Here is a 24,373-nt window from a genome sequence, read left to right on the forward strand (position 1 = left end):
CATCCCAATAAACATTCCCGATACTGGTGGCGGCGCGCGCCACGGCGTTTGCCCGCTTTCCTCACGGGCCTCACTTTTACGGCGTTTTAATTGTACGGCCGTAGTCTAATTGGTTCGTAAAACGTCCAAGTATCTCGTAAAAGACGTTTATGATAACATTCCTGTCGTTTGTACTCGCAATCGCGTCATCATCGAATCTACGGACAGACTGAGAAACCTCGGACCGGTTCGACCTGAAATCTCGAATCGTACGAGGTGGAAACACACGGCCGTTCCTTTAGCTCTGAAATAATTCCTCTCTCTGTCTCTCTCTTTGTCCCTTTCCTTTCGTTTGTTATCTCTTTTCCTCCCCGTTTCTGTGTGCCGTGCTGTTGATCGAACGATCCCGTGTAAGAGTCGATTCACAAAGATCGTTTTTGGCAATAACGATAATCGCAAGGTGTCTCGTTGATGTTGGTCGTTTGAACGTCTGAATGGATCTGGCAGCGTTAGTTCGCGGCGAAACACAGAGGTGGCGGTGCACGTATCCCCAGGAACTCTGGGGGTGCGGATCGGGCGCAGGGGGGAGAGGAGAGGAAAGGAAACGTTGCGTGACGCGCGTGGCATGAAGCTTTCGCTCTACCGTACGGCGGCCGACGGTGTCTGTATCCACGGCTGCTCGCGTGTTTCCACTGGTGGGGGTAAAGCGGGGCGGTGCCTAACCAGTCATGGGCGTCGTTGCCTATGGAACTACTTTCACATGGCGTAGGAATTTTCCTGCTATACCGGCGTGGTACTCGTGACGAATTCAATTCTGATTGGTCCTTAAGCATAACCTCCTCCCTTGGCACCCTGTTTTCTTTCCCCTCCTTCTCAATGTCCGAGCTACGCGGGCCAACACTTCTCGTCTCCCTCTTAGTTGCCGTAATTTCACGTCTTACTCTGTCTCTTTTTCTTTCTCTTTCTCCCGCCACCGCCGCCGCCGCCGCCACTGCTGCTGCTGCTGCTGCTGCTGCTTCGCCGTTCCCCTGCCTTTCTCTTTCTCTTTCTGTTTCTCTTTACCTTTACCTTCGCTCTGGCGTACCTCTTGCACCCCAACATAGAAGCAACGTGTATTCGTTTCTTTTCGTTTCTCGTTTATCCTCCGATTTTGTTTTTGTTTTTTTTTTTATTTTCCTTTTCGACGATCGACGATCCTCTCTTGGCTCCTCTTTTTTCACCTCTTCCGGTCTCGACGGCCGTCTTATTTAGGTTTGCTGATCGAAATGAAAAAAAGTGCCGCGCATCCAGGAGAAGCACATCGGCAAATACGAATTTAATCTCGCGGCACGTCGTTGAGTTACTCGAACAGTCGGTAGGGGGTGCTGTGTAGTGTAATCGAGAGAGAAAGAGTGAGGAATTAGCGGGAGAAGAGAGACGGACCGTGACGAGACGAGACGAGACAAGACGAGACAAGATGAGACGAGACGAGACGAGACGAGACGAGACGAGACGAGATACGACGCGACGCGTTGTCGAGAGGTGGAGCGAGACGGATTGAGAGGATGAGTTGGCAAGCGTGGAGGGGGCGTAGCGTGCGGGGGAGAGGGAGTTGAGCGACGACGGAGCAAGCGAGAGAAGTCGGTTATCGCGTCGTAGAGGGGGACGACGCGCGAAAGACAAGGAGGGAGAGCATCGCGCGTTCCTCGTCGCTGCAGTGTGGAGTACACTGTGGAAGAGCGTGCGCGCGCGAGTGAGACGGCCACGGTTTCGGAAGGAAGAGAGGGAATGATAGTGGAAAAGAGAAAGAGGAGGAACACCGGGGCTGGTGGACGAGAGACGGAGCGTGAAAGAGCGTGGTGGTGCGAGTGAAGAGAGACGGGAAAGTCGATGGTGGAAGGAAGAGAGGTGGATGACGAAAGAGAGAGAGGAAAGGAGGCGAACGAGCGAGCAAGAGACGGAGGACGGTACAGAGTGGCGGTACACGGGGCGCGAGAAAAGCGGTAGTGTGCCGTGGACCACCGCACTGGCATACCGTGGTTCGTTACGATCCCCTTCGTACGTCGCCTCGTACCGAACCTCGCAGTCATCAGCGAAGTCACATTTCGGCAAGTGCTAGTGCAGTGCGGAGACGGAGTCGGAGCGGTTGCTTCAAGTCGTTTAAAAAAGTACGACCGACGTTTCCGAGAGACACGCACCGGGCCCCGGGTCCCTCTGTGTCACCGAATAACACAGAGAGTATCATATCGTACAGAAAATCATTTCGATACGACAAACGTACAGAGGGCAAAGAGGAGAGGTGTTCCGCGAGGGAGAAATCGTCGCGTGCCGGCCGACTGAATCGTCGACGGGCGCGCACGCGGTAGAGAGGCCCACAGCCAGTTTTATAGCCCGTCTTATTACCCCGGTTTATTGCGTCGTAACGGTTTAACGATCATCGCCCGTTTCCACTACCTAGACCGCCGGTTTACGCTCTTACCGGTAGCGGTAACCATAACAAGCCCATAAAAAGGCCCCCGCCGCTGCCATGAATCCCATTCGGAATTATACTCCTACGGCCTACTGACATTGACACTCTTGGGTGCAACCGCTTATACCTACCGATGACTTTTATGACCTTTTAAAACGGTTTAATGCCCGTTTGCTCGTCCCTCGTCGACGCTGTCACCTGTCGCCACACGCGTCAAACAGCGTATCGGAGCTCAACGCGACGCGCTTACCTCACGCCTTTTGGCGCGAACCACCACCGGACACACGGAGTCGGAACCACGACCATCTCCGCCACTATACTTTTCACCTCTCGTCGAGGTGCCTCTCGAACGGTGAACGGGGACTAACTTATTTTACAAACTTGGAGAAACGCGAACCGAGACATCGGATCTCGCGGAGCATGGACTCTTAACATCGCTCGCGACTAGCCACAAACAAAGCCACAACAAAGTAAACAGAATCGTGCGTCCTTTCGTTCCTCCTTCTCTCACGAAGGCTCGAAGAAGGAAGAGACCTCTGCCAGGAACAGTTGTCTCGCGACACCACCGAGGCTCTTGAATTCTCGCCTCCTCGCTCACGCGTGTTATTTTTTTTGTTTTCCTCTGAGTGGCGGTGTTTCAGTGCAAGTGAATTCATAATGAACTCGTATTTTGAGCAGACTGCGGGTGGCTTCTACGGAAGTCACCACCATCAGACTGGAGCCGCCAGTCAACACCACGATCCAGCCACGGCCGCGGCTTATCGAAGTTTCCCTCTTGGCCTGGGCATGTCACCTTACGCGTCCACGCAGCATCATCATCACACTTCGTCATCGTTGGGCATACACCCGGGCGGAGGTACGAACACGAGGCCACCTCAAGACTCACCGTACGACGCGAGCGTCGCGACGGCCTGCAAACTTTACTCGACGACACCGGAGGCGACTGGACACACCACCTCTTCCTACTCGACCACAGCGACCAAGGACTGTAAGCAACAAGATCAAGCATCGGCGCATCAGAACGGTTACGCTGCGGTGATGGCAGCCGCGGCCGTCAAGGACGTTTGGCAGTCAGCGACCTCGGGGGCGAACAGTCAAAGCAATTCGGTGGTTCGTCCATCGGCGTGCACTCCGGAAGGTACGAGGGTTGGTAGCTACGGTGGTCTCGTAGGCGGCGACCCGGCATCGAGTCCTGGTAACAACAGTTCCTCGAGGTCCCTCACGTCGTCCTGGAACACCTGCAGTTTGAACTCGTCCGCGAGCCAACCGGTTGCCACGCAACTACATCAGCAACCCACCAACCATACCTTCTACCCTTGGATGGCTATAGCAGGTGAGTTTACATTCATACGATCTGTCTGTCTCTCTCTGTCCCGCGCAACGATTATCATAACAGCCGTGATGAAATATAGAGAAGCGACCGTACGATGCTTAGGGGAGAGAGCAAGCGGCGGGTTGGTAGTGTGTGGAGAAGGCCACCACGTGGTCGGGAAAGGCGTGGTGGATCGAGTTTACCCAGCTCCATTATACGCCAGGCGAAATCGCCCTCGTCGAACGTTTCACGGTCAACGCTCGAACCGCGTGGAACTCGCAGTCGACGAATCGAACCGCGTTTCTTTTCAATTTCCTTTTTCATCCGCCCTCTTCTTTCTACCACGGGCTTCGTCGTATTCCCGCGCGAATTTTACCGCAAAAACTCGGACTCCGCGTTTCGTGTGGATCCGATATCTAAACAAATCATACCGCCCTTGATTCCGCTTTGAAAAATGGAAGACACGAGCTGTATACAATCGTCGAATGTAAGTTGCCGTTGTGTTGTTGTTACGTCGAAACTGCTCGTAATTTTTTCGAGCCGAGTCTATTTGTGTGTCGATTGAAATACGACGTATCCGTCATGAAGCGTAGCCGAGATAACGGATTTATAGTTGGCAGCCGACTAAAAATATTCGGTTGCCTTCTGCGCGAATGAATGCACCGAATGCCGGTGGACGAGGAGAGGGAGGAGGGTAATAACTAATCCAGTGTGAAAGCGACGTGCAAAGTGACAACTCGAGTTATCATTAATATGTGTGCGTCTGCTTCTCTCGCGCGAGGGAACGCCTCTTTTAAACGCGCCTCGTTTCCAGTCTCTGCGATCGTTTGTAAAGAGAAAAAAAAGAAACAAAAAAAAAAAATACGGCACGTGTCCATGGTCTCACGCTCGAGAATTTTGTTTCTCGCTAAAATTAATCTTTTCCGTGTTCTCCGTCAATTTAGAGCCACTTAGCTTTGCACGTCGTCCCACTGGACTCTGGGCTAGGTAAAAGGTCCGCGACCAGCGAGGTGGTCTTTTCGGTTAACACAACGTTAGCATTCGTTAAAACTAGAAGATCTATTTTTAATCCCTTGAAAGATCAAAGCGATTCCACGACACGTACTTACTTTCCACTGTTGTACATTTGTCGTACGTCTTGCGTTCTGTACGTAGTATTTACGTTATGGAAACGAACGTTAAATCGTGGAAAATCGGTCATACAGTGATAAAGTTACGTCTGGTGGATAGGTAGAATGGAGTCAAGTGCGTGTAAAATCGTTGGGCACGTCGAGTATAATGGGGAAGCCCTCGTCCAATTGGGGTTCAAGTGCCTTTCTCGTCGTACTCACCCCTCCGGAACCCCGAATTCCGGTAGTCAGCTGTTTCTAGCGATGTCCTTGTCCCTCTTGCCGAGAGGTTCCCTAGCAGCTTCTCGCTTTGTCGTAGGCAGATATATAATCAACCGAGGCCTCACCGAGCTCTGTCTCGCTTTTTGGTCACCGCCTTTTCTCTCTACCAACTCAGCTGAGTTTTAGGATGTTCGTCTTTCGTTGCTCGTACCTCTCTCTCCCCTCCCTGTGTTAACCTTTCTTCCTACGGTGTTTTGTTTCGCTCTTACTTACAATGTTTCTCTTCTAGCCTCCTTCTCGCGCCCTTCGGTCCGGTTTAAGGCCCCAGCGTTGTACTCTTCTTCCTCTTCTTTTTCTGTTTTCTTCCTCTTATTTTATTATTTTTTCCTTTCGCCGGAGAACGCGAAGAAGAGGAGGAGACGGAGGAGGAGGAGAAGGTGGAGGCCCCTCTCTCTTTATGCATACAAAAGGTGTAGAGATTATTTTACGAGCTTTCGTGACGTAGGCGCGTGCTTATTCAAAGACAAGAAAACGGGATTTTATTGAACGAACCTTATTTTTTACGTCCTTCTATAAATACTAAATTCAATCGGGAGAAAGAATTTAATATTCAAGAGAAGGCGGCAGCAACGGCGGCGGCGGCGGCGGCGGCGGCGGTGCGGCGATGTTGCGCCGTTCTCGTTCCATCTAACGTCAGTTTCGGCCCCTGGCCCCGGCTCCATCGGCCCGGAGGAAAAAAAATCTCCCCTCACCCGGCTGCGTCGTTTTGCTCGCGTATTCCTGAATCAACTCGGCGTCTTCCATTCAATAACTGCAACAAGATTTATAGTCGATGAATCGTCCCGGCTCGCGCGGCCGTGTGCACGCGCGCGCGATCGTTTCTCGCTTCTTCGATCCGACGAAGGCGGAAAGCGGTTTGCCATTACCCTTTCGCGTTTATCGACGAAGGAGAAACGAGAAGATCTAATCGTTCGATCAGAGAGAGAGAGAGAGAGAAATAGAGAGAGAGAGAGAGAGAGAAATAGAGAGAGAGAGAGAGAGAGAGAGAGAGAGAGTGAGAGTGTGCAAATCGGGCCAACGATACGACGACGGAATGCGGCGATCGTAGGAGGAATCGTAGGAATGGGAAAAGGCGATTGATCGGCCTAGCAAACTCTCGTCGAACAGGTTTCTCTATGTGCTCGCGGATCGAAAGTCGTTGACTCATTTCGCGCTCGCCGGCAAGTGCTCTTCAACGTCGCCGGGGCTACAATCGATACACGCGCGGCGAAATTTATCGATACAGGATTATGGATTATTTCGTCGTAGATTAAATTCCCCTGGTAAATATAGAGCCATCAACGTTCACCGCGTAGCGTTTGTAGCACACGGCCTATAATAAATAATTTAGCTTTATCGGCACGCACCTACCGAACCGATCCGTCGACAAGGTGTTTATTGGCCGTCGGTGTGCCGCGCACCGTGAAAAACATCGACTCTGGAAACTACCATTTTCTATTTCTTTTTTTCTTTTTCTTTTTCATTTTTTGTGGCCTAAAATATATCTCCACTCGCCTTTGCCAAAACCAATCATTTTTCGCCTTTTCCACTTCTATACTTCTAACTTTCAAATACCTTTGTAATGTTCAAAGCGTGAGAGCAGTCGGGCCCGTTCGTTTCTCCCTGTCCTTTCCAACGCGTCCATTTTTCTAAATATCAAACAACGAACGAGAGAGTGTTCTCGCACACAAGATGCCGTATCTACAGGATGATTTATCGATCCTCTAACGGTATCGGCGGTTAAACGTTGTTGGTAAGTGAGCGATAAGTGATTGAAGAAGTGATTATGCCGCCCAAATCGCACAAATCAGCGAGGCATAGACACGGTATCATTAACTCGATTTTATTGCGGATCGGTGTTACGGGAACACGATCCCGGGACGACATTAACGCTCCTCGGGAGCACTACCGCAGACGCGTACGCCTCACGATCGGCCGAGGAAACTTGATTGCACGGAATGCATTTGTATCATTGGCCATGATAAACATCAAAGGGTACACGCGCTTGAAATTCATTGTGATTTATGACGCTTGGAGAAGCGTCGGTGTTGCTACCGTTTTCAGATGTAAATGTCTCTCTTATTAATGTTGCGATAATGAAGCAATATAATGCGCTATCGGGTGCGTATAATGAATGGTCGTAGATATAAATCCGTGTGCTTTTATTTGTACAGGCAACATTTGTTTAGATAATGTCCGCGAACGAAGAAGAGGCGAGAAAAGATGAAAAAGAAAAGAGAAGAATCAACCGTATCTATTCGACAATTATCGCGTTGCAGGATTGAACAAGCTGGTTACATTTATCGGGCACGTTCCTCTTTCAACTGGATGGCAATTCCACGAGACGCATTGACTCGATTTCTCAAAAGGCTTTTCTGTCCTGCGGTAGTATCAGTTTCGGGGGCTGTTTTCAAACGGGAAGAAAATTTATGGCCTCTCATTGAAGGGTCTGGCCCGCGTCTACGAGGTAATTAGAGGGCGTGAAGACGGAGCTTCGAATGCTATCTCTGTACAACCCCCACGGTTCATTTATTTTCTGTAAAACTGCCTCGTTTCCCGACAACGTTCTTTCTGCAGGTGTCAGTTTTAGCTTCACGTCGTTCCATCTGTCTTCCAATGGGATAATGTCTCAAAAGAAAAGAAAAAAAAAAAAAAAAAAAGAGAGATCGATCAATCGATCATTGAGAAATCTAATGAGAAATTAATGAAATCGTTAAGAAAACGATTATTCGATTGCTTTAATTACGCTATGTTTAGAACTAGTTCCGGTCGTTTTTCACAATTCGAATTTCATAAATGTTAAGCAGAAAGGTACAAGGAGGTCTTTTCCCATTAATGGGAAAGAAAGAAATAAAAAAAGAAAAAGGGGGGAAAAGATCAGCGTTCTTTGGGTAAAAGAAAAATTACGCCGAGAGAAGCGTACCGTGAAGATCGAATCGTTCGATAATTCAACCCTGTTCCCTCGTAAGCCTGACCCTCCGAAATTGATTAAAAAATGCAAAATACGTGTTAGAAGTCCAACGAACCGATGCTGTATATCCGTGTTCTTTTTTTTTTTTTTTTTTTTTTTTTTGTTTTTGATTTACGCGCGTCGATATCGCGTGGTGGTTGCGGCGATCTTTATTGGACGGTTCATCTAGCCTCGGCATCGTGTACGAACGGATAGAGAGCTAACAAACCTTGAACTCTTGTGCCGAAGCAGTGGGATTCCCGCGTAAAAGCCACGTGGTCTCGCCCGCTTCTCTCCTTCTCTCCGTCCTCTTTCTCTTTCTCTCTCTCTCTCTTTCGAGTTGGAAACGAGTATGGTGCTACTCGACGATACGACGGTTGCCAGTAGGTGTTACGTACCTCGGGGAGCAACCTCGTTCAATATAAACCAGCTAGGAACAACGCTGTAACCGTAACGTTGACGTTTACGACGACGAAATCGTGGCTCGGCTCGTTTACCCCTCCCTCTTATGTGCCTCCACGCTTACCGCTATCGCCGCTGTGAGGCTCGTCGGTAATACAGAGCACATATCTTCGTGTGTATCGACCAAGATCGTTTCGCGTCTTCGTGTGTGGTGGAAATGTTTTTGCTAGAACAGAGAAACACGAGGAAGTTCATTGTATGTACAAATCATTTATGGGCCGGCGATTTTTTACGGATTCATTTCACGCGACCCGCTAATTATCGTTTGCTACGGAATCGTCTCATAAATAATAGTAATAATCGACTCACTTGTTTCCCTTATGTTTTTTTCGCCGTAATTTTCCCTCGATAATCGTTTGCTACCCTAATCCTCATCCACGATACGTCCACGGCTCTGAAAGATATTTAATAATTAATAATTACATCGATAAACGTACGCGCGTGGTTGTTTCGTATCTTTGAATGTATACCTCAATGGCTGACAAACATGGCTGAGAGAACTTTCCATCTTGACGAGTGGTCGATGTTTCCGGTCGTGTCGTTCCCGCGTACACACCTTTCGCGATGCTTCGTTTTTTCTTTTTCTTTTTTTGTTTTTTTTTTTCACGGACCATATAAGGCGCTAATTTGCAGTCGGAAAATTGAAAAGATCGAATCGTACAGTTGCGTCGGATATACATAGGCGTGCGTGCTGCACGCCCGTGACCAAGTGGTTCGGCCTATCCTACCTATGGAGGCGCATGGGTGACCAACGTGTGAGTGCGTGCGTGAACGATCGTGGTGGTGCGCGAACACTAGTGCACCTCGACCTAAAGAGGCAAGCCAAGTAGGTGCGTTCGTCGTGTATAGAAGCCTCGTAGACCCTTTCCATGTGTTGCTCCGTTGGCCCGGATGGAGGATGACGTACGAGCCTCTCCGTATGACTTACTACGCCCTTTTCCCTTCTCCACGCCCGCCGCTTCTGCGTACTGTTCGCTCAAAAAACATTCGGGTCTCTGGAAATTACTCTTCACTCTTCACGTTTGATCGGAACCTCATCCTGCCCTCGCTCGTCGAATTTCTTGAATCCGTTCACGAACATTTTCCACTTCGTCAGGCGACGTTTGCCAGCGATCAATTTTCCTCTCTCGTCAGAAAATCACGTATAAAAATTTAGATTATTAGTTTAATTTTCCAACGATCGTTTATTTACGTTAAATCTTAATTTGTTTCCTCCGAGAAAACCTTACGAAGGCTTCCTGACAATGGTCTTTTGTGTGAATCGAGCGTAGAGTGGATGAAGAAAAGTAGTCTCTGTTTTATAATAATCAGGGAATTAAGCGTGAGGATTATGGTTAATGTAACCGGAAAAATGTTTTTTTCTTTTTTTTTTTTTCGCGGCATTGAACGTGAAACGCGTGTGTTTGCGCCGTACCACGAACGAACATAGTACCGCAGTTGTTATAACGTCTCCCGCTTTGCATTAAACGGAGGAATTTAAATTGTTGATGTTCTACTGGTAAGGAAAACATATGTAGCTATATCATCGCCAATACAAATCGTTTTATATCGCACGAAATTACAAGTTGTCCCGATTTTCTCTACACGCAACACTTCGCCGATTGATTTTTAATTCCCGCTCGTTAACGTGCCGCGCATAGGCGGCGCACGCATTGTTGCGAAAAAATGACCGGGCCCCAAAGGCCGGCCGCAGTGAGACAAAATGCCGTAGAAGCGTGTCATTAAAAGTAATTGTAAACATCGATCAAAATGTATCAGGATATTCGCAATTTGCATACGCCTCGCTGAATAATTTCATCGTGAACGCGAGTATCGTCAATCAATTTTTATATTTCGGTGCGCGTTATAACGCGAAAACCTTGAAGGCATTAATCACAGGTGTTGGGGATGCACCGCATGAAAGTGTAATTTCTGATCGGCGGAATCACTTACATCCTGTCCCACGTTTTTCTCAACCGACAACGCGGCTGCTGCCACTCGTAAACACCCGTGATATTATTTCACGCGACTCGGTAACGTGCCGATCAGCGTTCAGCTAGAGCTTTACACGTCCGGAATAATTGCGACCCCATTTCGATACCATCTACTATTTGCTATTAGTTATCGCTAAACATTACTTCCATTACCTACCCGTGTAACGCGTAAAAATGCTACTGCATCGGTTATCGCGTTCTGTTCGAGTGGGGGAAAAAGTAGAGTAAATGAGAGTTTGTCAACTTTGTTAACTAGAACCTTTGTGCACTTTCGTATTCGTTGCGAACGTAATTATAGAAACGATGCCTGGGGGGAGAAATTTGTTTCCGCCACCTACAACCGTTTCCAATATTTTATACCTGTATTTTCGCATTTAAATTTAAATAGTCGCACAACGTACCTAAATTTAATCTCTCTTGAGGTATCAGGCTGTAAAAAAGGGGGACGAAAGTAAATTTATTTCCTGTTAAAGTGAATGATCGAATGCACCACAGACATGGAAACAAAGACAAACGAGAGGCAGGAAGCGTGCAAGCGATTATAAGATAAACGGAGTGATATTAACGTAGGAACGTTGCACCGGTATCTCGTACGAGGATCGAAGAAGGACACTCGTACACGTGTTACGGCGAAGGAGAGGCGCGCATAGACAAGGTAACAAACGATTCGAAGACGAGCGATGGTCCGTGGTGTTGCGTCTTTATTCGAGAGGCCGCCGAGACACATCGCCGACGTTCGAAGACTGTAACGACATGGTAAACAATAGGAATGGTTTATTCGTGCCTACGAGCTGCGAGAAAGAAAAGAAGAAGCGGAGGAACGTGAGTGGCGCGTAACGCGCGCGCAAAGGCATATAGGCACTGATCGCACGTTCAGAGCCGGCAGCATATACCGGCTGCCTACCAGGGTTTTCAATTTGATGGACGAGCTGTTCGCATGTACGAACTCGTGTGCGCTGGCTCGCTTTTACACAACGACAACAGCCCATACGCTATCCGGCTGTTTTGCAAATTTCATGCGGGAGGAGTTATCGCCCTCGTGGCCCGGGATTAATTCTCTCTCACTGTGTACCGTTTGTCGTCAATGGTTATTTATCAATTACCCCCTGTTTCTGAGATTATCGTTCCGTCAAAGAGTAGAAAAAATGACTATCTATCTATTTCTCTATCTTCTATCTAGAGCTCCAACTTAGATTCTTCCCCCGAGATCGATCTCTTTCGATCACCGTATCACATTACTAGTTAGACTAATGGCGCTCGTGTGTTTTGACACGAATGAAAACGCCTGTAAATCGCCCGGGACAAGGCATATTTCATCGGTGGAGGATGTTAAATGAGAAAAACCACGGAACGTCCGGGTGGATGGTAGGGTAAATAAAAGGACGGCGGAGGATGGAAAGGGGGAAATTCGTTTGGTCATATCGGCCGGAGATTTCAAGGCTGCTGACAGCAGAAACGCCGCGATTTTGATTGGTTCGGCTTCTTGCTCGTCCATACAGCCGACTGCCATTTCGCTGCTCCAGGCTGAGATAATGCATACTTTGGATCGGCCGCGCTTCGTAGACACGAAGAACGTGTTTAGGTGCTCGACGATCGGAACGGCTACACCGGCAGACAAAGGATACGTATGCCCGTGTGCCCGCAAGGAAAGATGGATACAAGGCGAAATAATTGAATCGAAAAGTGTTCCTGCTCGCGTTTTTGCGGAATAACTCGTCGTTGCTTCGCAGATGAAGCTGCAGCTCGTACATTTCTGGCGTTCATCGTTGAAAGCACACGAGAGAGTAGAACTGCCACGCAAAAACTCTGCGCATCGAAGAGTGTGAGTGAGAGAGAGAAAGAAATAGGAAGACGCGCTCGACGATCTCCAAATCTGCGTCTCCGAGTTCGAATATTTTCACATCGATCGTTCCAACTTGGAAAAACAATTACACGAAGATTAAAAGTGGCTTGCGATGGTTAGTGATTCGTGACGATCGGTTCGTGGATTAAAACGAGCAACGCAATCTCCATACATCGCTAAACGTTTCTTCTTCCCATCGATCTTCCATCGTCGCGTTACTTAGCGATTCGAGGCGATGCCTCGATGTACGTGGAACTCGTTGAAATCGATGATCGCGGCTGTATCGCATCGTTTCCATCAACGAGCAACTCGTATGGAGAAAAAGAGCGCGAAGCGCGGAGAGGAGAGCGAGAGGAGGGACGAGGTGTTGTGCGGTGTGGCGCGATCGTGGCGTACTGGAAAGAATATTCGATCGGTTTCTTCGCCGTTGCTGTCCCGATTTCTTGCGGCATTTCGGCGCCATCTGCGCCATCGCGGTTGCCGTGGCCCCGTATTCAATTAATGCGCGTCGATGTAATCGGGGCCCCGTCGATACCGCAAATAGACACGGATACGTTCGTAACTCACGGCAGTTTTTGCCACGGTTAGCCTGCCTTACAGCGCGCTGTGCCGCCTGGCCTGCCGATGGCCGGCCATTACAAACACCACCACCTGCCAGTCCTAGGCCTTTCAGCGACCTGACTGCCACAATGCTTTTGTACCGTTGTTCCCTGTGCCCTCTTCCTCATCGTCGGGTCAGGTCTCGCTGACTCCGAGGGCACGAGCGTAAAAAAAGTTAGGAATATCGAGCAATGGCTAATTGCCAGGGACACGGATACCTAGGATACGTTATCTCGCGTGAGTAGAAACACATGGCATAGCCAGCCAGATCGCGAGTTACCGCGTACCATTTCGACATACATTTTCCTCGTTTCTTTAACTGTCTCTTGTATCACTTGTCGCTTTTTTTCGTTTTTTTTCTATTTCTATTACGCAACGAACTTAACCAGCCGCGTGCGTGTCTTTTCTTACTATCTCTTATTGTTATTTTGTATTTTATCGCCACTCTCTTTGTCGCAAAATGTGAGACAAACAGAACCGTAAACGCGTTCTTCCTCCATTTTCGTCAATTTCACGCGCACGACCACGAAGCCGCGATCGGCTGTCCGTGTATATACATATGTAGAACGCGGAGCATAAGTCGGCTCGCGTTCACGCGAGAACTGAATCGAAACGTTTGCGTACCCATTTATTTTCGTAGCTATTGACCGCCGACGCGGGTGGGAAAGGACGACGGGCATAATTTATCCAGCTGAAACCCCTTGACCTTTTAAAATAATTGCTCGATCGTCGCTCGTGTGCCGGAACGAAAATTTCTTAATTTTACCGCCTCTTTCCCGTCGTACGTCCGATGATGTACGATTCTATCCGGCGTTTCTTTTTTTTAAGCGCATAAACGACTCCTCGAAGCCGCTTATCCTTCCAGCACCTGAGCTTGGACAACCGTTATTACCTGCCGGCCATATTGACCGTGTTGTTCGAACGCAAATTAATAATATAAACATTCAAGCTTCCTTCCCATCAGCATTCAGGAAAAGCACGGACTATTTGGCGATCGTCGATGAAGGAAAAAAGAGAGAAAAGAGAGAGAGAGAGAAAGAGAGAGAGAGAGAGAGACACGGAGCGGTTAATCAGCCGGATTTAATTAATTTTCTCGAAGCGCCACCGAATTCCTGATGCATGAATCACATCGCATCGATACTGCACTCCGAGACTCAATGAATGCTTTACACGGCCGCTGCATGCGGGAGGTGAAGGGGGCGGACCTTCTAATCTCGCAGTCCTTTTTCCGCTACTAAAAAAAAAACGTACGGACAGTCATTCGTCCGTGGCGAAATTACGCATTCGTCACGTTCGCGAGACACCGTGCGTGCGTTTGTTTTATCAGTGTGTGTGTGTGTGCACGGTGTCGTGGTGTGTGTATCGAGCACAACGAACACAGGGAGAAAGAAAAAAAGAGCGGAACCGAGAGGGGAAAAGAGACAGAGCTAGGAGGAAAAGAGAAAAGGGAGCAAGAGAAAGAAAGCTTGGACAACATTATCCCGCGATTAAGAGTCCCGGTTAAGAAGCGTATAACTCAGTGACATTACGCGGTAACTGTTAAACGAATATCAACGTAATACATCGCTGGTGCCCGCTCGTAGTCGCCGGGGCTCGTGTAGATTCGCGTGTTCCTTTATACGGCTGTGTTTCGTTCGTGTGGGTGGCACGGTTTCGCGATCGCGAGCGCCTTCCTTGCACGAGATCGCGACGCGTGGAAAAGTTATGACGTATTACCTTCGCGACATATTTATTAAACGCCGGGAACGATATTAGGCCGGCGTGAACGGACATTATGAGCCTAGGTACGGACAAGCGTTTGTTGTGCACCATTAGCTCAAGAAATTTACGGCTACCGTAACACTGTCCCTCTCGGCGTGCTACGATTTTTCTTCCTTTTCCCCTCTGTCTTTCTTTTTATCCCCTTTTCTCTACTTATATCGACGTACCTACCACTCCTCAGACGGCCATTCCTTTTTTCCTTTTTCCGTAGCTTTTTTCCGAGACGCGCGCGTACATGCTTCGCACGATCGCGACGACGATTTTCCAGGCAGTGCAACTCGCCGCGACACAAACGCGGAATAATTCGAACGAAGACCTTGAGAATTTTGTAATAAGACGGCACATGCAGCCGATCGTGTGCCGTTCGTAATTCCACGTAACGTAATAATAGCGATGGTTCGAAGAGCGCGCGCGTGCCTTTCGAGAGGCCAACTCTCTTGTCTTTCCCTCCTTTGTCTCCTTCTCGTCCACTTTCTTCGTTTTCTCTTGCTCGCGCGCCTGGCATACCGCGATTTCGAAATCTTGATCCCGGGGATACTCGATTTCGACAAATCTATCGTGTTGTTCGATCCGTGGTTCCGCGGCGGCGATGCAACTCGCGGAAGGGATCGATCAAACGAGCCAGCTCGATTTCCTTTCCCCTCAGCTATACGGAGAGAAAAAGAGAGAGAGAGAGAGTGTGTGTATATGTGTGTATATGTGTGAGTGAGTCCGGGAAGGAGAGAGAGAATCTATATATGGGTTAATTGGAGTGTAGCCGAAGGCTCGATCCGTCCTCTACTCCGAGAGGCCCTCCGAGTCATTTTTACCGGCCCTTCTTGCGCGAGATCGTGATTTCGGAGAAAAAGGACCGGATCTCCCCGTTAAATTGAAAGTTCGCAGAAAACGTCGACGACGAGCGAGGCAACCTCTTGCTCGCGGCGTGCAATGATACAAAAATCGTGGTCGATTCCGCTCATTTTCCAAAAATTCCACGAGACCGCGAGGGATTAACACGAAGGAGAAGTTTTCTTCTTTCGCGTTCCACTTGCAACTAACAAGTCCACTCAATCACGAGCGTTGCCGACCGTTTGACCCTTGCCTCGATCGATCGTCATTGTCACGAGTTTCATTTCACGGCGATAAAACACAGAATTAGACGAAAAGAACTTTTAATTTAATTTCACTTGCGTATAAATTAGTATATCGAAAGCTCTTTGATGCGAAGAGATACAATGTAGAAAGCTAAAAGTGGCTTGGTGCAACAGTCAGTAAGCTCATACGAATCGAAATAGGGTGTAAGAAATTAGACCTAATTATCACAGATAATTGGAGTAGTTTACTAGTTTCGAGTACGCTATTCTTGAAGAATATAAAGGAAAAATCCGATGACAGTCAACAAATTATTAAATTTAATAATGATTTTATAAAGAAACACACGTGTTGTCTATTATATGAAGGTTATTATTATTAAAACGTTGCACAGGTAGTGTCACAATAACACCCATTATTATTTTGTATGATGACGAAGAAATCATTTGAAGAATAGAATTTTTATACGATATCGAAACGTCAATGTAACAAACGCTCTTCTGTCTCAGAATCGATCGTGTCATACGGTTATTGAAAGGACAAACCGAGAAGCGTAACTCTGACGTAAGGTGTTCGAACGAACACAGTGGAGGAAAGTCTAATGGGCTATCGTTTCTCGTTTTGTCGAGCGAAACGAACGAGTGCCACGTTCATTAGACGGCGGCGAGATCTCCGGAGCTGGGTCTCCGGAACCTTTTTTTCTTCTGGCCGGAGCAGGTTTTCTCTAGGAATGCACGCAGTCGGTTGTTTGATTTATGGCCGGTGGTTTAAAAGTAGTCTTGCATCTAACCGCGTATTATATATTACACGCGAAGTGAACCTTAGACCGAAGTTGCGCCGACCTTACCACGTATTTACTTCTAATGGAAATCGATGTAGCCGTTCGCGGAGGAAGAAGCGGCCCGTTTCCGTTCCTCGACGTTGCTCTCTCGTCCGGATTTTTTTTACGGTCTCCTCTGGTTTTTTTTTTTTTTTTCTATCGCTAAACTCATAAAAAGTGTCAACGATCGCGTAGTTCCACTCGATTATTCGCGGATAAGAGGATCTAGTTTCACGCATCGGCAACAACCTTGGAAAAACGGCATTGTTCGAGTTAATCTATCTTTAACCGGGGTGAAATGGATCGCGGTTTGACGCGGTACCTCGTACCTGTCAGTCGCCAAAGCGATACTTATCGCTCCACGCTACGAAGCCTTCAAACTGGTTCTTCAGTATGTAGAATATTTTAATCGTTCTATCTGTTTTGTTATCTTTATAAGCGTGTGTCTACCAGCACGCTACTCCATAATAAATTGCGTCGGCGCTTCGCGTTAACCTGCTACAGAATTTCACTGATTCACGAGAGAAAAGGATTGTTGGTTAATTATTCCGAGTTTGGTTATTTATTCCGCCCGAAAAATCTGACCGATCATTCTATCGTAAATGGAGCATATTTTTGTAATGGTATGATGCAAAGTAATAGGACACGGAGAATAAAATGTTCAACGTATAGATTGTGTGCTTTGAACGATTGTCACAATGCAAATTTCAAAATTTGTCGAAGTAATTAGATTTATTTGTATAAATTTTTAAGCTTGTGTGATAAAGAAAGCAATGTTGACAGCTGCAAAACGACGATACCTCTTGTCGCTCGTTGTAACCTCCAAGCTTTACAAGATTGATCCATTCGAAGATTATTTTTAATAATCTGTTTCACGCAGCTCGAAGAGATTGACCGAAGAAAACGAGGAATCCCACGAATCTAGGACGAATCAGCGAGACATTTTTGATGGGACATCGTGTTCGATCTTTATTACGTTGCTCGTTGGTTTGCCCTTTCCGAGAGAGAGAGAGAGAGAGAGAGAGAGAGAGAGAGAGAGAGAGAGAGAGAGAGAGAGAGAGAGAGAGAGAGAGAAAAAAAATGCCGCGTTACGGTCAGGAAGAAGGGACGCGACAAAGAATAGACGTAAAAGTCGTCGGGCGACGTCGTAATTTGCCTGGACCTGGCAATAAAACTGGCAAACGGTCGCGTAGTCACGTTCGTCCTCGGACAACGGACACTTTGCACGGAAGAGAGAGAGACCAAGCACGCGGAACCAAAGACTAAGCCCTCGGTAAGGCTTCCTGATCCGACGTCGCTCCGCCGTGTTACACAAGCCAATAAACAGGACTTGTACAACAGCGAGACGAGACCCGGACCGTTAACTTTTTTCTTTTTTTTCTTCTTCTACATCTTCTTTTTTCCACGGGAGAAAAGTCATAAAGCGTCCAGCCCCCGGGACGCCGCGACAATGAACGTAACTGTTACTTTTACCTTCTTTCAGACCCCCGAAACCGACCGGCTCTTCCGGGTTCTCCGAGTCGTCGCGTCGACCAGTCGAGCTCGATTCGTCGTCGATACTTCGTCGGTCGGTGCGTCGTTGGTCGCGCGCGTCTTCCCTTCTCGATCGTCGTTCCGCTTTGTAATCGTATAAATTTCAGTTATCTCTCCGTCGTCCCTTTGGTCGATTTTTATTATGGTGACAAATTTTCGCGCGTACGTTTCCGACAAGGGGAAAGACGATTCTCTACAGTGTTTTTGGATATTTGGATTAAAAAAAAAAAAAAAAAAAAAAAAAAAAAAAAAAAAAAAAAAAAAAAAAAAAAAAAAAACCGAGAAGAAAGTGTTGGCGAGCAACCTGCCTTGGGACGAACCAACTCGAGGATTCCAACCAAAAAAGAAGATATTAACACCGGATGCTGTAACGAAAGGGGAGGAACAGAGTTGGGGAAGGGCCGGGAGGCGAATCGTACAAATTCGATACACTTTGTACGTTATTCTTGGACAGCATCAACGCAAACGCAATCACGCCCCGCCCACGACGATTTACGAGAGAACGCTGACACGGCGGCGAACGCGGTGGCGAGTAGAACAACCGCACGATGTTTCGCGTCACATGCGCGAAAGAGAAGTCGTCAGACCGCGATTGGTGCCCAGAAGGAGCGGGTTTTCGCGCACGAGAGATCGGAATCGGCCGACTCGCGGCGATAATCCCACACGTTGATCGGCTTTGTTTAATTTCCAACCACCGGTAGACCGACGACTGTCGCTAAATATTTGCCTTGTTTGCCTTGCAGCGGTTTCCGATATATATGGCGAGCAAACGAACCGCGAGAGTGTTACCTTGCGTAACACGGCTGGTCCGTAGTAGCCCAAGTAACACCAAATTGGTCCTTCTCGTCTGTAAACGAGATACGCTCCTCCACGATCCGTGCGCACTTATTGCTGACCGCGTGTATATTTGGTCAATGATATCGCGATGCATCGCCGAAACTAACAATTTTCCCTTCATCGATACATACACACATACACACACCTGCATACAGCGTTTGCTCGCTTAAAATGGCAAACCAGTCTCTTGCATGCACGCTCGCTCTCTCTTTCTGTCTTCATTCGACTCGTCGTAGCCACGCGAGAGGATACGAAATTCCTGCTGACGGTTCGCGACATTCCTTCGCGCGGGAATCGCCACTTATTGATTAGCCTCGCATCGAGGCTCGTTCAATTTTAGTAATTGCGTTTCAGCCGGTTTCCTCGTTACGCGATTATACTAATAGAAGGGGTAGAAATCTCCCTCGGCTCGAACGCAGCGTTACCCGTCGGACGCGCTCTCGAAGCGCGAGGCTACCCTCGGTAGCAGTCTCTCGCTGCCTTTCCAATAAATTCCTTCGTTACGAGTGAATTTCTTCCGTCGTCTTCGATTTCTTTCGTCACGTTCGACAGGCAACAGCTTCTAGTTAGTGGACAAATTCGGAAACGCCGAGAGTGAGTGAGAGAGAGAGAGAGAGAGAGAGAGAGTCCGGCAAAGTGAGTCTCCGCGTAATCGAGATTGCGCTTCGATAGCTTTAGAGAGTGTAGACCGCCAAGGAAATTGCCGTTCAGCCTGTCGATTGCTCATTACTTACTCTGTTCGTAAGTAAAATTACAGCTTTCGTCGGCATCGTCTCCCACGTTCCTCACGTTCCTTACGTTCAACACGGCCGATCTCTTTCTTTCTCTCTCTCTCTCTCTCGAGTCCCGCGCTCGATTTCGCTCGTCCAATGCTCGCCGATTCACACGCAAGCAACCGCACGCGTGTTCTCGCGGCGAAACGATCCTATCGTGTGTTTTCTGCCCGGCATTTCTCACCGTGCCGGTGGTGTGTTGTTCCCAGTGGTAGCAGCGGCGCGAGTCGGCGACAAGATGACGCCGACGACGAAGACAACATCGTCCGATATTATTATCGTGATAACGAGCACGTGGTGGATCGTCGACCGATGCGCCGCGTACCACCTTCGGGGTAATGCTTGCTTCTTTCTCGTCGCGTCTCGTCCCGTCTCGCCTTGCCTCGCTTCGCATCGCTTCGGCGTCGTTTCGTTCGGGGCCAACCAAAGCAGCCAGCCTAGCAATTTTGTTTGCGAAACTTAAAATTTGCGCGAAACGAAAGTGCCGGTTTCTTATAGGTTCTTGCCCCTTTTCGTGCATCCCCCGTGTGCATCTTTCGATTCGTCCATCGGTTTCTCGTCTTTCTCTCGCGTTCGCCCTTGGCCGCGACTCATCTTCCTTCCCTCTTCATCACTTTGCCGACTCTGTCGTTAAACTGCTTTCTCTCGTTTACTCCCACGTGTGCTGCGCGTACACACGTTTATTTCCTTCGCCCTCGTGCTTTTTTTCATCCAACTTCTCTCTTTCTCTATCTTGTGTCGTATCTCGTATCCACGTTTTCCTGTGAATCCATTGCACCGGGTTCCCAACGATCGTGTCCGTCGATGAAAAGAGAGAGGACTGAAGGCACGCTCTGGTATCGATGAAGAACTTCCCGTGCAGCCGCTCCTCTCCTTCGCAGGAAGGGGAGGAGAGCAAGAAAGGCGGCAAAATGTAAACCAGTTATATCGTCGTGCACCCTTTGGTTAAACTGAAACCAAGTGGTTTTATAGCGCCGATCCGTCTTGCCGTGCTATAACGAGTTCGTGACTCGACATAATACGATAACCCCCTAAATGTGTTGAACTTGTACAGAATCGCGCGAGCGCGCGGGTGCACGCGGAGAAACAAGGGGCGAAAGGAGGGTGGGGGAGAGACGGCGAAGAACGGGGTAATAAAGAGTGCGTGGCGGAAGACAGGACAAACTGCCGACAGTGGCTCTTCTTCATCCTAGAAGGTGAGATAGCGAGCGTAAATCGCGCGCACGTAAGAATCATTGCTTTAATCCAGCCGCCGCGGAACGTCTTCCGACTTTCCCGCGCAAAAACTAGACTCCTCTCCCTCCGCTTGCGATAGTTTCGCGGTGATCTCGAAAACACGCGTAAATTTTCGTGATTTCGCTGTAATCGTGTAACGCGATGAATATCGTTAAAGAGGAATTTCAGTAACGCCGAGTGTCGTGCTCTTCAGAGTCAATGTGTCCTTTTGAGCCTGAGATTTCGGGTCTAGTTGTCACTTGTTGTTTGCTCTTAACCTGTAATATCCTTAAGCTGCAAGTTGCGTGGCCCTGAATCTCCGACATTCTCTCATCATGGTCGAACCGACAATTTTCGTTTGTTTTCTCTTCCGCTGCTGATGGTAGTGAATAGCAGCTGCCAAGGTGAAAGTCGTCTTTAACAACTTGGAAAGAATCGACATTGTACATAGGGACAACTTGTTTCGAATTTTCGAACAAGATCTGATTGTCCCTTAAATTGTGCTGCTTCACCGTGGACAAAGTGTTTCTATAAGTACCTAAAATTTGGGAATGTACAGCTAAAGGACACTCTTCGAGGTTCCTTGAGAAGCTTTAGATTAAATTAGATGGAAATCATCGTGAAACGATCTATCGTTTTTAACATGGAAGAGCAATTTATCGTCGGAAGGATGGAGACATCCACGTCGTTTGATGTCCGATCGTTCCTTAATTTCGATGGATCTCCTCGGTCGGAACAAGCTACGGAACAAAGCGTAAACGAGTCGATGCTATCGCGCCGATCTAAATACGCGGAGCCATAAATTAATAGCCAATGATGACTATCTTAATACGTTATATTCGCACAAGGTTATGGAAATTGCTACAAGAAAAGGGAGGGTAAGATGTATGGTTAATAAAGAGCGTAGAGCGGAAGAGAGGCCAAATTAACATCAGTGGTTCTTCATTTTCCACTTTCGATCCGAACGGAATCATTTTTCTCTCTGTAGTATGTATGTTCTTTATTTTTCCTTATCTTCAACTTCTTTCAGTCGATCGTATTTCCGCTTTTCCTCTTTCGTCGATCGATTTCGCTCGTCGTATAAACAATTGCCGGTCTGTTTAACGATAGAAAAAATTACGTGTGTTCGTGTCTCGAGGAGATTATAATTAAAACGAAGAAGGATTAAATCGACGCTACGGTATATCGCAGCCACGGATCTTTCGTTTCTATTATGATAATAATACTCTCGGCTCGAACGGTATCGGCAAGCGTAGACTGTTTTGTTCGAAATTGCTTACCGATCTTTATCCGAACGTACCTGCTTGTCTTGAAAATTCACGCGATATCTTGTACGACAAATTCTCACTCTCCTTGAGCGGAGGCATTGAACGATTACTCGAGGCGTTTACCGATCTGCTCAATAAAAACAATAGGACAATACCAAAAAAAAAAAGGCAGCGGTTCGCGAGATTATTGAATAATGATGACGCGACCCTCGGGCCACGTCTGCTCGACCGCTCTTTTTCTCTCTCTCTCTTTCTCTCTCTTTTTGAGATCCTGTTTGTCCGGGCTTCGCCGAAGCTTCGCTAAACTCGTTACCGTGAACGAACGTCTTAGCAACACTCCCGATGACAATAATGACGATCATTACGGTAACTACGCTAACAATAATAATACCTTTTCGAACGTCACGGCAGTGTAGCATCGCACTGCACGAGACGTCTTCGACGAGTTTTCGTCTTGCGCCGAGTTCAAGCTTTTCCGCATTCGCGACCGATCGATTCGTTTCGCGATTTCTCCAATTTCACGTTGCGCGCAGTTGTTGCACAGAAATAATACACAGAAATTCTTCGAGCGGTAATACGTCCGAGTAATTTGCATCGAACATCGGACAAGTCGAAACGTGACGAATTGAAAAAGATGTACATGTCCCAAATATGATGTTTGATCGTGGTCTCTCGATGTAGATTACTTACACGTTGAAATATCTCTGATATGAATCTCCAATTAATACGAAACATGTGTTATCGGCAGGCTGCCGATTTTCTTATAAATCGACAAGTGAAGAAGACATCTGTTTACTAAAAACGATGACAAATATTCGATTTTTTCACATTGTGTGTCTTTCGTATTTATTTTTTTCTCGTTTGAATCCTAAGCAAAATTGTGCTTCTCTGAAAAATTAATAACACCAGGTCACACTCGTCGAACAGACGTACAAATTGCAAGCGTTTGTCGGACAAGTTTGGGATCAGCAGCGTGCGCGAGAACAGGTGAAAGAAATCGAATTTGGCAGAAAGATACGGGGTGTCCGTGAGGAGATCGGGCGAAGAAGGCGCGTGCGCTCGCGCGCGCACCGCGCCAAACATCGGGGAACACGGGCATAAACATTGTTTCGAAGATACGCGCGCACGGGGGACAAAGAAGCACGGAAAGGGAAAAGAGGGTTACGGCGGAGGGGCATTAAGATGGACGGTGCCAATCGTATGCTAATAAAGGTACCTTCTGTTTGCTCTTTTACCGGTTGGAAGTAGCCGGTGTATGTTTTGTCGCGCGGCGACGCTCCACCACGACGACGTAGCTCGTGTCACCATGTTTATAGACGTTTCGTGCGAGCACGTGACACGTACCGATTTTTTCACGCGATACTGTAACAAATATAATTTATTATTAACGTCCACGCTGGCTTGGAATAATTAAACTAAAACGAATCGACAGAAAAGCTGGTTGTTAACGAGGTTGTAGATTTTTGTACGATCAGGTATGTGAAATTCGAGGGTCGTAATTTAAAATCGTGGTTAGAGTCATTAAAATTTCACTTGTGCTCGTGAAAAAATACAAATTTGATTATTCCATATTCTTCCTTACATCGAACGCAAAATGTCAGACATTTACCACTTCGTCGAACCTAATCTAATCTATAAAAAATGAAAGTAGCAGCAGAAGCATCGTTCCAGTTACAACGTCCACTTCACCCGCGTCGCGACTCGAGAACCCATAATTTTTCCCAGATACCGTCGCCACAAAGCGAAACTAGACTCCTCGACGACGAGCACGGCAATCTCGCAAAACGCGTGAACGTGCGTTCGATACGTAGCACGACCAGCTACGTACCGCGTTGCATCGGGTCACGATCCCTGTTATATACCATCCTTTCTTCCTTTGACGGGACAAATTATTGGAGTTGTATCATTGCGAGCAGCTGGCAAGGTCGCGCCAAAGGGAGAGATCGGACTGAAAAGGGGGGAGGGGCTCGAGCGAAAGAGTGGAAAAGACAAGGAAGAAATTGCCGCCAACAACGATCCCTGATAAATTAATCATTTTTTTTCTGTTTTTTTTTTTTTTTTTTTCCCAGCATGTTTGCTTGTCCGGGTACACTAATTATCGCGGATGTAACGACGATCGCGTTCTATCTTCGGCTTCGAGTGCAAAGTTCAGCCGTG

At 47.7% G+C, this 24,373-nt stretch overlaps 1 protein-coding gene and 1 long non-coding RNA gene across 3 annotated transcripts in view; one reads left to right on the forward strand and one right to left on the reverse strand.

Annotated features, from left to right (window-relative positions):
• Nucleotides 1–1,584: 1,584 nt before the first annotated feature.
• LOC122534998 (homeotic protein ultrabithorax) overlaps nt 1,585–24,373 on the forward strand; it is a 134,924-nt gene continuing 112,135 nt past the window's right edge. The window contains exon 1 of one of the 2 annotated variants that reach the window (XM_043666140.1): nt 1,585–3,761. In XM_043666140.1, coding sequence (XP_043522075.1) covers nt 3,086–3,761 — 676 coding nt within the window. In that variant the 5' untranslated portion in view covers nt 1,585–3,085. The remainder of the gene's footprint in view (nt 3,762–24,373) is intronic. The other variant, XM_043666141.1, reaches the window with a different exon arrangement.
• On the reverse strand, nt 5,787–9,262 carry LOC122534999. The gene is made up of 4 exons (XR_006308041.1): nt 8,993–9,262; nt 8,832–8,916; nt 8,459–8,688; nt 5,787–5,882 (listed from the first exon to the last, which is right to left on the reverse strand). It is a non-coding gene; the product is annotated as an uncharacterized LOC122534999 (long non-coding RNA).

The sequence above is a fragment of the Frieseomelitta varia genome, unplaced genomic scaffold (assembly GCF_011392965.1).
Source record: "Frieseomelitta varia isolate USP_RPSP 00005682 unplaced genomic scaffold, Fvar_1.2 scaffold_659, whole genome shotgun sequence".
In the NCBI taxonomy this organism is placed as follows: domain Eukaryota; kingdom Metazoa; phylum Arthropoda; class Insecta; order Hymenoptera; family Apidae; genus Frieseomelitta; species Frieseomelitta varia.